The 15,180-nt window shown below is 38.7% G+C and overlaps 1 protein-coding gene across 3 annotated transcripts in view; it reads right to left on the reverse strand.

Moving 5' to 3' along the window:
- ASB15 (ankyrin repeat and SOCS box containing 15) overlaps nt 1-15,180 on the reverse strand; it is a 33,008-nt gene that overhangs the window by 2,785 nt on the left and 15,043 nt on the right. For 2 of the 3 annotated variants that reach the window (XM_060156774.1, XM_060156775.1), the window contains exons 6-9: nt 9,465-9,710; nt 7,603-7,774; nt 5,456-6,026; nt 4,795-4,948 (exon numbers count right to left, since the gene is read on the reverse strand). In XM_060156774.1, coding sequence (XP_060012757.1) covers nt 4,795-4,948; nt 5,456-6,026; nt 7,603-7,774; nt 9,465-9,710 — 1,143 coding nt within the window. The other variant, XM_060156776.1, reaches the window with a different exon arrangement.

The following is a 15,180-nucleotide window of genomic DNA, read 5'->3' on the forward strand; positions in this document are numbered from 1 at the left end:
ATTTCTGTTCTATTTGAGATTATAAACATTCAAATTATCTTGAAAAAATTAAAACAGTGTTTTTGAAAAACCATTGAGGCAAAGTTATTGTTACCAAAATAGGCAGAATAAACCCATCGTTTTTAAAAAATTACCATTTTATTTTTTTCCCTTACGAAGCCTCTGCCTTACGTATACCTGGAGGAATCCTGACATCCAGTGGTTAACCATACTCATAGCAATCAACTGACTTAAGCTCTAGTTGCAATGATGTGTGACTGAAACAATAAAAAAACTTCCTGGTCTTATTCTTACTTGGATTGCTTTTCTGAAGTCATAAGAATTGGTCATTCTTTTGCAATACAGACACATGGACAATGAATTACCAATTAGAAGCAGAACCTGTTCTATGGCAGGAAGCACAGTGGTGTTGGAGAAAGAGCCTGTGTTTTGACGTGAGACAGACCTAAGAGTTCAAATCCTTGCTTTATTATTTTCTGTCTATAACTTTGGGAAATGAATTTATCTAAGCCTTAGGGTTTTTTCCTTTACAATCTCCAAAATATTTTAACTCGTCTATTGTAAAATAAAATATAGATAAAGCCACTGCACAAACGTACAGTTTCTTAAGTTATTATAAGTCATTATCGGGTGAACATCTTTAATCATTTCTCAGGTCATGAACAGAAGAACTTCCCCAGCCATAACAGAATTCTCTCCACAATCCATCCCAAACTTCATTCCTTCCTCCCCTATAAGGAACTACTGTTCTGATTTTCATAGTAATCACTTCCTTTAGAGCTTCATCATCTCAGTGTGCTATCCCTACCCTATAGTATTGACAATATTTTTTTGAATTTGATGTGTTCTTTAAGGCTTTTTTAATCTGCAGAGTCTTCTCTCTATCCCCTTCTTCCTTTCAATTAATCTTTGAATATCCAAAATGCCGTATTTCCCCAGCCTGAATTTTGAGACTGCATTTTCATGGTGCACTTCTGTGTCCTACTGCCTTCTCTATTTCTTGCAGATTATTAGCTGGATCCAGAGGCTTGATCAGACTCAAGTTTGATCTCTTTGGCAAAACTATAGCTGGTGCCGTGTTCTTGCACCGAGAACCACATTACGGGGTATTAGCAGCTTACTGAGGGCTGCAAGATGGTGATATCTAATTATATCATTTCTTTTTAATTTATTATTTGGAATACTTTTATAAAAGGATACGTTTGCTCATGTATTCTTTGGTTACTGGTGGCACAAATCATACAGGTAAGGTGGAATAAATGCTTGCATCTTTTCCTTCATTAATTTCAAGATGATGAATTGATTTTCTTATCCTTTGGAGCTGACCGATTTTTTAAATATTATATTTAAATATTTTAATTGGTTTCAATTCATTGAAATAATTATCTTTTTGAAGCTTAAATTGTCCCATATTTGGCCAGTGGGAGCCTCAAGCTGGCTCCTGAATTCTTTGGACATGAGTCTGTGAGAGTTTATCTGGCATGACCAGATATACCTGACTCATCTTGCATATTTCCTTCCCCAAACCTGAAATCATCCATTTCTCCAAGAAACTCTGGTTTCTTTTTCCAGGAAATGCTATTTCAAAGCCACAGTCTGGGTGCTAGGGACATGCACTGCTACTGGGCTTGTCGTTATTTCTAAGACTCTTCTGTAGACAGATAGACACACACACACACACATTCAAGGTAAAATAGTTTATGGGTTCATACTAGTAGTACCAATTCAAATTCAGAGCTACAGAATTTTTCTTTAAGCTCTTCCGTATTACATCTGTATTCCCTTTCTTCCACACTGGCAATGCTGGTTCTCAAGGATACAAAGAATAATAGAATTAGAATATCCTAGATACTGACTACATCTCTCATTCTCAGCATAACAATATCATGCTACCAACCAATATAATTTCTGAGCTCTGTTAAAAATGTCTTTGTGTGTGCTCTTTCCATTTTTCTCCCATTAAAAACAGTTGTGTCATATCTACATTATCTGACAGTATAACCATTATATATCTTCTCCCTTTTAACTGGCGCTTAGTCTTGGTTTTCTGTTTAATGCTCATTACTGGTCCTATGTCATTATCTCTTTAGTTATTTTGGTTTGTCTGAAGCTTATTTTTTAGGAGATTCTTGAGAACGTCATTAGAAGAGTAATATTGTTTAAGATAATCTGAATTTTCCCTTATAAGTCACTTGTTCTTTTTACCTACATGACCAAAGAGTAGAGTAATTTGTAATGTTCAGCTTCAAATTTTTTTTATTACAGAAAGTTTTTCACAGTACACATTTTTGTATTTGTTCTGTTCCTTTGATTTGGTTTTCTTTTTCTTTAGCTGTCTTCAAAACTGTCCCTGTCTTTCAAAGCCTTTTATATATCCCTTTATTTCCACTTTATCTTTCAAATTTTCTTTAATTTCATCTTCTATTTGTCCTAAGTCATTATCTATTGCATTATTAGTTCTTGCTTTCATTCCAGTTCAGTCTTTATATTCGAAATTAATTTTTTGTTTTTCTTTCTAATTCCTTCCTCAGTACTGTTACCGCATTTCTGAATTTTTCTAATACTGACTTGTGTTGTTCCTTCATGTCTTGTGTCATTTTCCTTATGCTTTTTAGCTTGTTTTGAAACAGAAGGTTTCAATTTTAATCTGTTCTGAGGGCATGTTTTTCTGGTGCTTTTGTTGTCTGTGGGGATGTTATTCTGTTCCTCTTTCTATTTTTTCTTATAATAATTTTTTTTTTTTTTGCTGTATGCAGGCCTCTCACAGTTGTGGCCTCTCCCGTTGCGGGGCACAGGCTCCGGACGTGCAGGCTCAGCGGCCATGGCTCACGGGCCCAGCCGCTCCGCGGCATGTGGCATCCTCCCGGATCGGGGCACGAACCCATGTCCCCTGCATCGGCAGGCAGACTCTCAACCACTGCGCCACCAGGGAAGCCCTAGCCTTAGTTTTTTATTTATAAAAATTAGCAGTGATAATACTTAACTCTACAAGTTGTGGGGATTCATGACATACTTTACATATACATTTCAGATACTTCATGTAACCTTACCATAATAAAAATAACATAAAATGTTAATAATTTAGTTTTTAAAATAGCTAAATTTATAAGTGTTTTTAATGCTGTAGGCTTTATGCTAAACACCTCACGTGCATCATCTCTTTAAATCCCCACAACAACCTTATGAGGTGAATACTCTGCTAGCCCCATTTTGCAGTGGGAAAACCTTCTCATAAAAAGGATAAGTAACTTGCTCAAAGTTACACAACTAGTATGACTATCTCGGTCTTTTTACAGGAAATAAAAAATTCCCCTCCCCTCAATGAAACAAAAATGATGCAATAAATTGTTGCTTGTTTCCATGAAAATATCAGCCCTGAATGACATATGCACTATATGACCCAGCCATCCTAACCTAGGCAAGGCCAGAGTTCCATCCCATTCTAGGTCTATCTGACCCCAGAGGTCGATTTCTAGGCTCACGATACTATATGATTCATCAGATTCTCTAAGGTTCCTGTTTCAGTTGCCACAAAGTCTCTTGTACCGTCCAACTCATTCCAGTGGAAGCGCCATGTGAGGAAAATCCCAGCTTCCCTCCAAATCTTCATTCAGTTGAACTATCACTCTTTCTAGCCCATCAAAATCTCCATCCTTCCTCCAATTTACGTCTCTTGCTACCACAGTCAAAATGGTCCAAATTCAGATTATATACTTTAATGTATGAGACTCTGATGGAAACAAAGTGCTTAGATGAAAACCACTATATTGCCCGTTTCTTTTTATAGAACTTTATACCTAACAAATATGGTATGTGAATCAGCTCAATGTTTCAGTTTCATCTTCTTGCCTATAAAATATAATCTACTAATTTGCATAAAATTTGGCTGATCCTAAGGGCTAGGCTGTCACGGTTTTTCACATTTAAACTTGATTTAGGTGTATTAAGAGTGCCAGAATATTTAAATGTAATGCCAAGTTCTATGATGCTTCTTCAAGCTCTATAAAGTGATGTCCATGTAGGTTTTGAAAGTTCATTTTTCCAAACCCATATTTTGAAAGAGAAAACCTTTCCAGCTTATGATTTTTTTTCTAGTTTCTATTTGAATTTGGAGTAATTTTAGATGTACTTTAATTGAAACTTTTGCAATATGATTCACTTTTACGATTATAAGTAAACTTTAACCTAGAGAATACAAAATGGCCTGCTTGTCATACATACTTTTGATGGTAGGAATTTGTCAATCAAGACCCAGAAGAGAGCATATCAAAAAGGATAATTCCAATTCATTCCATTCATTCATTTACTCAATATTTATTGAGTATTTACTGCTTATTAGGCATTATGCTAAGCCTTGAGAATACAAAAATAAACAAAACAGATCCCTGCCCACATGGAGATTACAGTCTACATACTTTATGATATATAGCAGTTAACTTTTAAAAAGTGAGTTCTAGTCAGAATATAATATAGTAATAGGATTACTCATTATACAATTAAAGAGTTGGAAATTATCAAGGAAAGCAAAAAATTAGTATCTTCTATCAGAGGAAGTATTAAGGATGATTTGAAAAAACAGATAATTCTGAAAACAAAGTAGCTATGAAAAAGTATCAAAAATGACATTAAGAAATATCCCCCATATGTATAACTGATTCACTCTGTTATAAAGCAGAAACTAACACACCATCGTAAAGCAATTATACCCCAATAAAGAGGTTAAAAAAAAAAAAAGAAATATCCCCTATATACATTCTCCATAAAAAATTTTGTAGGAAAAACTTTTGCTTTTACCTAGTATTTGACGGATTTCTGGCCATTCTCTCTGTACTTCTAGTGCAGATTTCAGTTTAGCACACAGAGGGATATAATCCATGTAATCCATTAACACACGAATAACTCTGCCTACCAAGTGTTTCATCCAAGGAACTGTAATAAACTCACAGAACTGAGAGAAGTGATGAAATTTAACTTAGTAGTACTTTTAATACACTATATACAAAAACACTTAATTTTGTTCTGAAAAATTATTATCTGTCATTTTACAGGAAGTGAAAGTTCCCTCCTTGTAATGAACAAAAAAAGAAAAATAAACGGTTTGCTTGTTTCTGTGAAACTAGGAGCCCTGAAGCACGCGTGGCTCTGATGTGATTGTATTCAGCACGATGTGGAAGAATCATGCTTCTTTCCATGCTTCTAGCCCCAACATTCCACCAAATAAGCATAAATTATTGATATATTTTCCCCCATTCTTCAACATTCGGTTTCGAATTCAAGAAAAATACACTTTGTTTTTGGCCTAGTTTTATGCTTATTTCCCCATATCATTGCAAACAAAAACTCAAGAACAAGAAAAATATAAAAGTTGGAGTTGATTTTTCTTTTCTTCTAACATCCCTGATGAGCAAACGTTAGGATGATGACCCAATATGAAGAAGAGAAGGATGTAACTCACCGGGTTATCTTTTATGACACAAGACGTCCATCCCGGCAGTATCTCTTCCTCTATCTCTGACCATACAAACGAATTTCCAAAGATGTCCCCGTGCATGCAGTCAAAGCACATCTCCACTTGATAGCCGTTATTCAGCAACAGCCTGAGCATTACCTCGTCATTTAGGGCATACTGAATGGCACTGGGGAAATGAGTGTCATTCACATGCATGAAATAACAATTGACATTAGCTCCATGGGCGAGAAGCAGCCTGACAATTTCATGATTATTGGCCCTCACCGCCACAAGAAGACAGTTGAGGGGATCTAAGTTTGGGTCTGCACCTGCAGCCAGGAGGACTTCTGTGCAGTGGATATCATTATTGCAAACGGCAAAATAGAGAGCAGTCTTCCGTTCATCATCGTAGCTCTTGGAAATGTGGTCAGCAAGCAGGGTATTGACATCAAAGCCATTTTCAATAAGCAGTTCTAGGCACTGTGCATTTTGTCCATCTGCTGCTGAGTGAATTGGCGTTAGCCCACTTTTCTGAATTGCATGTTTGGATGTTACTGGAATAAGATATTTCAGTGCACTAAAAGAAATCAAATATCCACACGGCATGAAGAAAATCAAGAAATTAAATAAACCAGCTTCCTCACTAGACAAGTGAATGCAATTCACTTAGTTTCCTGTATTTTCTCTAGATAACCTTACACAAAAACATTTAATATTTGTCCATTGACTTACTACTTTTCAGTTTAGTGTAATTTAGTTTAGTTTTGATTTAGCTTCCCAGGCTAAATATTCCTGGGGAAAATACTGGATCTTATATATTTGGTCCTAGAATTGTAATTATTCAGGAACCCTCCCCATCTTTCAGTTCTTCTCTGAACAGCATAATATCTATAATCAACCAATGCTATGTAACGAAAAAAATATAATAGGAAAGTAAGTCCATTTGATGCCATAGAAGAATGCTTCACACTCTTGACCATTATAACATGGAGTCACAGGAAGTTAGAGATGGAAGTAACCCTGAGCATCACTGAGTTCAACCCCTTTAATACCAGCAGAGCCATATGAAGTCTTGAGAAGTGAAATGACTTGTCCAAGGTCACGTAGATGTAGGGCAATGACTACAATTTAGGCCTCTTGAATTCTCGTTTGTTACTCCCCTTTCACTGCTTCCTGAGCAATGTATGCTTGAATATTGGCCATGTACATCCTGTCTGCTTACTTGAAATTGAATTATTGGCAACAAGAAGAGTCTTTGTTGTTCCATCAACCTTACATCTGTTCAACCGAGACAACTAACCACAGCTTATGTTTCAAAGAACCTGTGACAAATAGCTGTGAATTTCACACTTGACTGATGAACTAGAGAGGTATGAGAGCCACAGGCAAGGATAAGTTGATCTCTTGTGCCTAATTCAGAGCGACCATATGTGAATTTATGAACTTTGACAACGTGTCACTTAGTGTCAATTACGTGTCATTGGCTACTTAACCAATGTCACCACTGAAATTGTGATAAAGCCTAATGATTTCAAAATTTTTGAGCTTATGAAATATACTTAATTACCTAAAACCATCCTTTCATGGTGGGTAGTTTAATGTAATGATTATAGATTCCTATTGATATGTTGGTTGTGGCACATTTTTGTGATTTAAAAGTATATCTGGCCTTTTTATTTTGGGGAATAAAGAAACCTAAATTTATAATGAAACTTTTCTATTCAAGAATAAATTTGACATTATATTATAATATCTGTTGGTGTTGATAAAGATTAGAGTCACACAAATTTTAACCCTTGGCCAAGGGCAAAATTTTTAGAAACCTGTAGCCATCTGTTAAACGTATTAAAAAAACCAAAAAGGCACATTTGGGCGGCTTGTGCAGAATTCTCACTTATAACTTACCTTCTTCTAAAAGAAAATATCTTTTCATTTTTAAAAGTAGTATAAATTCAATGTGGAAATTTTTTAAAGTAAAAGAATACAAAAAGAATGGGAAAAATCAAACAAATATATAGATATACAAAACTTGTGAACATTTTGCCTTTTTCTTTTTGGATTTTGGGAGGTGTATAGATAGATTTGGGATTTTACCATATATACAAGCTTGTGTTTTTCCACTTGAAATGATCATGCTATGATTTATTACTCACAGATAATGTCCCTCGTAGGCAGCTCGGTGTATAGGAAGATGCCCTGCTTTGTTAGGTATGTTTCCACTTCCTCCATATTCCAGCAGGAGGGAGATGCAGTCAGGATTGCCCCCTCCTGCTGCCTCAAACAACACTGATGCCCCATCATCCGCCAAAGCAAACACATCCCCTCCTGGCAGTATAAAACATGCGGCATAGTGATAGCTGGACAGACCGTCAAGATAATCTTAAAAATAGCCTGTGGTTTTCCTTTCTGGTTAGGACTTAAAAGTATAGAATTAAGAACACCTGTGTTCTCAGTCTTTTCAATAAACAATCATGCAGCGTGTTTCATTCTATTAGAAAATCTTTCTGTCATAAGAACATCTGAGAACTCAAGTCAATTTCCACGATAAACAAAGTCTCCCCCAAAAAGGTACAGTTAGACTTTTAAAGGCAGCAGTTAACACTCGATTTAAAAAAATATTTATCAACTGTCTTCTGTGTGCAAACACCATGTGTGACCCAGCAGAAGATGCTAAGATAAATAAATCTGACTCTCTTAAGTGGCTCTGAGGGGAAATGAGACAAAATATCATCAAAGAACACAAACTGTATAATATTCAAGTGACATCAGGACCAGAAGGCTTGATGTAGGGGAAAGTGGTCTGTTTGCATTGTGGTTTTGTTGCTGACTGTGAGAGTTTGGGGCAAGCTATTTACTTCTATGAACTTCCAACTCCTCATCTGTAAACTAGAGTAATACAGCTTATTTCATAGGGCTGATTTGATAATTAAATGAAGTTGCATTTGGGGGGCACCTCAAAAATGTTAGTCTTTTCCCCACAGAGGATAATGTTGTCCTAGCCTTTATTTACAGATGAGGAAACTGAGACCCAGGTGCTTAAGTAACTAGGCAAGAGTCAGACAACGGGTAGGTGGCAGAAACCAGTTTAAGAAGTCGGAATCTTAATTCCTGGTTCCGTTGTTGTATAAAGCACTTGGAGGTTTCAAAGGAGGACAACATCGCACTCTGTTGGGAAGAATTAGTCTTCGGGGAGGAGATGTCTCAAGACACTAACTTTGAATTGTGTTGGAGGGTATTCCAGATGAGGGCGAGGACCTGACCCAAACCCAGAAAGAAAGAATGCAAGGTATGTTTGGGAATATTGCTAGGCTATTTAACTGGAGTGCAGGATACATATTAGGAGTAGTGAGAGATAAACCTGGAAAAACAATTCAGGATGGTGCAGTGGGGACCTGAGCATGATTCAGTGGGCAGTGGGGAGCCACTGAGGATTTTCTGAATCGTTTTTTCTACTGTAGCTGACCTTTAGGGAGAGGAGCTGAGTTGTAGTATACAGTATGGATTCGCAGATGGAGAGACTGGAAACCAGGAAAGTGGTTAGGAACCAATTACACTGGTCCAGGGAAGATGGGAGGATGCAGACGAGAGGGTCTGCCAAGGTGAGAACTGGTGAGAGAGAGGGTTGCTGTAGCACACAGCAACTGACCATATTTGAAACAGAAGGTGATGGGGAATCAGAGATACATCTAAGCTCTCAGTCTTGGCTGAGAGAAATTATTAAAAGTGTGAAAGAAGAGGAATTCAATTTAGGAGAAGATGAGTGTGAGACCTTGGTGAGCCATCTATGTGAAAACTGGGAGCAGTCAGGGCCAGGCACTCAGATTTGTAAGTCCCCGTGCATAGGGTTCAAGTGAGTTGTGCAATAAGGGTCTATTGAGGGGGCTATCGAGGGATGGGACAAAAGCTTGATGCCTAGATACATTCAGGAGAGGAAGAGGAGCCAGTGAGAAGTGGAGAAAAGGAGATCCAAGAGGCAGGAGAAAAGTCAGCAACATGCAATTCCTTTTCTACGTACCTTTGTGGATCAGGTGTTCCAACACATCACAGTGACCATACTCGGCCGCAACACCTAACGGGGTGACTCCAAATCCGTCTCTTAGGTGGACATTGCCTCTGTGGTTTAGTAGTAGAGCTATTATATCTTTGTGGCCTTGTTTGGCTGCTTCGTGCATTGCTGACCATTGCTTGACACAGGGCTGGTCAAGGCTGGTGTGGTGTTTAAGCAGGGCAGACACCATGTCATAGGAGCCCATTTTCACAGCTTGAAGATGATTTTAGAAAGAATAGTCAATGGTGGGCATATAACATGAATACCTTACATGGCATTAAACTAATGACCGGGTTTAATATCAAAAGAGATATTAGTGATTTCTTTTCTTGTATTTTTCACACCCCTTCTATTTCTCATACCAAATTCCTATTGTGAAGTGTTAGCGTGCAAGATGATACTGCCTTTTCTTTAAGACAGACCTGAGGATGGGTAAGAGTTTCATGGAAAACAGGATGCCTATCACTAAGGAAGCTGTGTGTACTCTTTCGAAACTTCTGTTGCTTCATCAACAAAACGAAAATAACATCAACTTTTGTATAAGTTAAATAATGTATGTATGTAAAATGTTTAGTATATACTAGGAGCTCAATAAATGATAACCATTATTATTACTATAATTTCATCACTTCTAGGATCATGGAGCCACATGTGTAAATAATGTTTATCAAATTTTTCTCCCTCTAGAATGAGTTTTTTCCCCCACCAAATCCAGCAGTAAATATTAAATAAACTTCTCTTTCCCATACTCTTATGAGAGGTTAGCAATAGGAATGTTTAGAATCCAGATAGGTCAGTTGTTCTTTTTTATAGGTGAAGTAAGTGACAGCTAATGTACTACGTTTTCCAACGTTCACTAAATCGGATGTCTCTCTCCCTCTCTGTTTTTTTCTAATAGCTGAAATTACACTGTTAAAAGTTTTTCCCCCCTTCGGATTGTTAATGGATTGTCCCAGTTTAGATATAAATACTTCTCAAAGAGGTAATGCATTTTCCTCTTATCAGTCAAGTAAAATCTTAGTAAGAAACAGAGCAGGACGAGTGCCACTCTCTAACACTCATTCATTCGTTCATTCATCCTTTCATGCAGTTAATACGCACTGGCTATATGAAAGGCACTGAGTTAGGCACTGTGGACAACAGGAAAAAGACAGACGTAGTTCTCCCTCGTGGAATTTACAGCCTGGGGAAGAAACCTACACTGTCTTCTGTTTGAAGAGAGACTCAGGGTCTGGGCCTTTGCTGGGAAAGGCAGGAGGACATGTAGGGCCACATAGAACATCCCGGGCAGCTAGGAGGCAGAATCCAGAAAGGCTCTGAGGCCAAGGCAAGGGAAAGGGCTCCAAAAGGCATAAAAGGAAGATGAAGACAAACTTGGCCTATTTCATTTGGAGGCAGGCAAGCCATCAGGCAGTGAGATTTCAGTTTTTCTTCTGCTTAATGTCTGAAGCAGAGTCTGCTGACAAATGCCTTTCTCTGAATCACCCACCTGCCACTGGCAGCTCTAATTACAGTGAATTACCTCATCCTGGCTGGTGCTCTTGCAAACATCAATAAGTTAAACAAACTAAGAGATAATGTGTCCTCATTTATCTTCTTGCTCCTATTCCATTTTTTCTACTTAGAAAAAATGTATTAAAATAATGAACCTCTTCCCTCATGATCTGTTTTCCTTTTGTCTGACTCAGGGAACATGCTGATTAGAGATATTAGTCTTTTGTCAAGAAAATAACAGCATATATAAGCCATATTCAACTTAAAATAATTAAAACTTTGCTTGCAGTTTGGAACTAAGTTTTGGAACTAAGAATACATTTTATTTCTCATAGAAATAATAATCAAAATCATGGGGAACCCCTCCCAAGCTAACCCATGAAGACATTCTTAACAAATAATTGGCTAAAATAATGAACACTAACAAGGTACAGAACTTGTGTAATGTAGCTAAGCAAAATACAAATTAAATAATATATGAAGTAAAAAATATATTTCACATATATGTATCTTTATATGCTTAGAGGAAACAAGCCTCAGTTGAAGAGTTAGGGAATTAGAGAATTTTGCATTGGTCACAGGCAGTATTGAACACCTTATACTCTGCTGGCACTTTTCTTTTTTAAAAAAAATTTCGGGGCTTCCCTGGTGGCGCAGTGGTTGAGAGCCCGCCTGCCGATGCAGGGGACACGGGTGCGTGCCCCGGTCCGGGAGGATCCCACGTGCCGCGGAGCGGCTGGGCCCGTGAGCCATGGCCGCTGAGCCTGCGCATCCGGAGCCTGTGCTCCGCAGCGGGAGAGGCCACAACAGTGAGAGGCCCGCGTACCGCAAAAATAAAAAAAAAAAATTCTGTCATTTTCTTTCGGGATATATGTGTTTTGCTCATATAATTTACTTAATCTCGGCAGTGAGTTATCTTCTGACTCATATGACATACCAATAGAGAAGAGAGTTTTTTTTGCGGTATCTTGACAAGGATTTGAAGATTGAAGGAGGAGATGAAGTAGAGAGGATATGTATTGATCTGTGAGAAAGAAAACGTCTGAAGTAAAATTAACTGAATTGTAAATGGCATAATGTTCTCGGAAAATGGAGGGCACTGGAACTGAGATGTTGTGCCAGACAGTTCCCTCGGCTTCCTCTGTACCCTGGGACCCACCGGCCAGGATAATCTTGCGGCTATCCCACTGGAGAAAGGCTACACCAGGTTCAGAGGGATGGGTAGAGAGGGGGTCCGGGGGCAAAAAACATTTAATAACTGTCAGCTCATCACAAATGAGATATCTACACTCAGCAAGTAACTGTATAACATGACTGTAATACATCTAAGTACCATAAGTAAGGGCCAGGTGGCTGATGGGGGAAAAAGGGCCCTGAAGGGACCAAAAGTGATTTTTTTTTTCCATCTAAGGAGTATTCCATAAATAAAGACAAAGATAATGGTGACAGGTTAAGACAAATAAAAATGGCATTGCGCATCAAAATTTTTTTTTTAAAAGAGCACTTTTTTCTCTTATCTCTCCTTTATATGTTAATGGGCTGTGAGTAGCCAAAAGTAGCCCCAAAATTCAAGAAAAAACTGAGAAAGTGCCATGGATGATCCATTTTCCTATGAACTTAAAAAGACTTGACATAGATCCCACAACGAATGTCCTGAAGAAGGTAACCCAAGGAGAGTCCCTATTCTCCAGAAATGTGGATGATAGGGACGTAAGTGAACACCTCCATAATATTTCCTTCATGAGACTTTGGTTTTACCTTTGATGTTACCAGTTGGTTTTTAAAAATATTATTTCCAAATGTTAATTCTATTTTGACTCTGATAACTCAACGATCAAGTCCCTTTCCCATACTTTAGTTATTGCTAGAGTAGAGAGATCAACAATGGAGACTTTGAAATGCATATAAATACTTAATGCTCTGTTGTGGGCATTAAGCAGTAAAGAAAAATTTAAATGAAGCCCAAAGAAAACAAATGAGTGATAATCATGACTTAGTTGTCCCTTAAGAACATGAGTGGATTGAGAATAGGAAGTAGAGAATAATTGTATATTTGCAAAGTGAGATAGTATACAAACTCTGGAAAAGGGTATCTTTTTTGCAGAAATCAAAGACTATAGAAACACCAACAAATACATGCAAATACTCCATGGTATATGCCTTTACAAAAATAATAGATCACACTGATAGTGGTGAAACAACCAGAGGTGATATTCCATTTAGTATCTGTCCTTGCTCAGGAAAACAGTTCCGTTCATTTATGAAAAGCACCATGTTACTGTGACATAAAGGCTGGTAACATGTATGCAGAGAAAAATCATCTCTTCCTCAGTACTTGTGTTTCCCCTTCTCCTCGAGCAAGAGAAGCTCCCAAGTTTTAGCTGTTCACAGTCTATCCAGGTAGAGACTAAATATCCCGGCTTCCCTGGCACCTAAGTGTGGCTATGTGACAAAATCTGAACAACATGGTATGAACAGAAGTGCTGTGTACAATGTCTAGGTCATCTTAGAGGCCAACATGCTTTCCCAAGGCTGCCTCTTTCCTCCCCCCTGCTGGCTGGAAAAGGTAACATCTGAAAGTCTTGTGTAAAGGAGGCATATCCACCCTGCCAGCCCTAGGCCACTCACTTCTGAAATGTTGTGTGAGAGAGGAACGAACTTCTTTGTTTTGAAGTCATTGCTGTTAGTTTGTGTTGTGTGTCTGTGTTTGTTTGTTTTGTTATGGAAGCTTTACCTCTACCCTAACTGTAAAAATAAGTTTGTCCAACTTAAGCTGAATTGGGGAAGGCTGAAAGCTCTGACACAGGGCAAGAGTAAGTAAGGAATCAGATCAGAATGAGCCCATGCTGTGGTGACACTGTTCATGTAACAATTTTGTCCGGGGGCGAAGGCTTGCCTAGGAGATTTTCCCTCCCCTGTCTGCCGACGATCCCCTTTACATCCCCCCGAGTCACAACTCAAGAGCAACTTTCTCTTTGGAAGCTTCACAGATTCACTGCTTTCTTATTTCCCCAATTTACGTTGAATATACACCTTTGTTATAGCATGTATTAATACTATTAATAATTAATTAATACACTAATACTCTATTTCAATCATATCTAGGCTCTCCTGCTAGACTGAGAGGAAGACGATCGTAACATTCATCTTTCTATCCATGCTGTCCAGCACCTGCTGGCTTACTGGGACTTTTCAGTAAACGTTGGTTGCACTGATGTTGTTGAGTTAATGTTGTCAAATGTAAATACTTTACTGATGTTCAACTTGTCTAAGTTTTCTGTTACCGATATTGGGGTTGTTACTTATATTCAGGTTGTTTTAAAAATTTTAGTGATTTTCAGGGCTTCCCTGGTGGCAGTGGTTGAGAGTCTGCCTGCCGATGCAGGGGACACGGGTTCGTGCCCCGGTCCAGGAAGATCCCACATGCCGCGGAGCGGCTGGGCCCGTGAGCCATGGCCGCTGAGCCTGCGTGTCCAGAGCCTGTGCTCCGCAACGGGAGAGGCCACAACAGTGAGAGGCCCGCGTACCGCAAAAAAACAAATAAATAAAAATTTTAGTGATTTTTAGTGTGGACAGGAGCTGTGGTATTGTTTTCTCGCTGTACCCACAGCTCGTGATGCTGTATTTGCTTCCTCTGTGACTGCTGGTGCATAATCTCAAGGCTTCTCCCTCTCTTCCTGCCACGCCTACACTATTTCATAACGTCTCTCTTCTCCTGAGCATCTACCATGTAGCAAGAGTTTTACATATTTATATTTTTCTCTAATTTTTTGTAACAATTCTGCATGGTGGTGTTGTATTTCCATTTTATACTGGAGGAAATTGCGGTCCATGACTACAATCTCACAGCTAGAATTAACATTCACATAACCATACTGTATTGTATATTGGAAAGTTGCTAAGAGAGTAGATCTTAAAAGTTCTTGGGGTTTCCCTGGTGGCACAGTGGTTAAGAATTCACCTGTCAACGCTGGGGACACGGGTTCGAGCCCTGGTCCTGGAAGACCCCACATGTCACGGAGCAACTAAGCCCATGCACCACAACTACTGAGCCTGTGCTCTAGAGCTTGCAAGCCACAACTTCTGAGCCCGAGCACCACATCTGCTGAAGCCCACGCGCCTAGAGCCTGTGCTCCACAGCAAGAGAAGCCACCGCAATGAGAAGCCCGCGTACCGCAACGAAGAGCAG

The sequence above is a fragment of the Lagenorhynchus albirostris genome, chromosome 8 (genome assembly GCF_949774975.1).
Source record: "Lagenorhynchus albirostris chromosome 8, mLagAlb1.1, whole genome shotgun sequence".
NCBI classification, from domain to species: Eukaryota; Metazoa; Chordata; class Mammalia; order Artiodactyla; family Delphinidae; genus Lagenorhynchus; species Lagenorhynchus albirostris.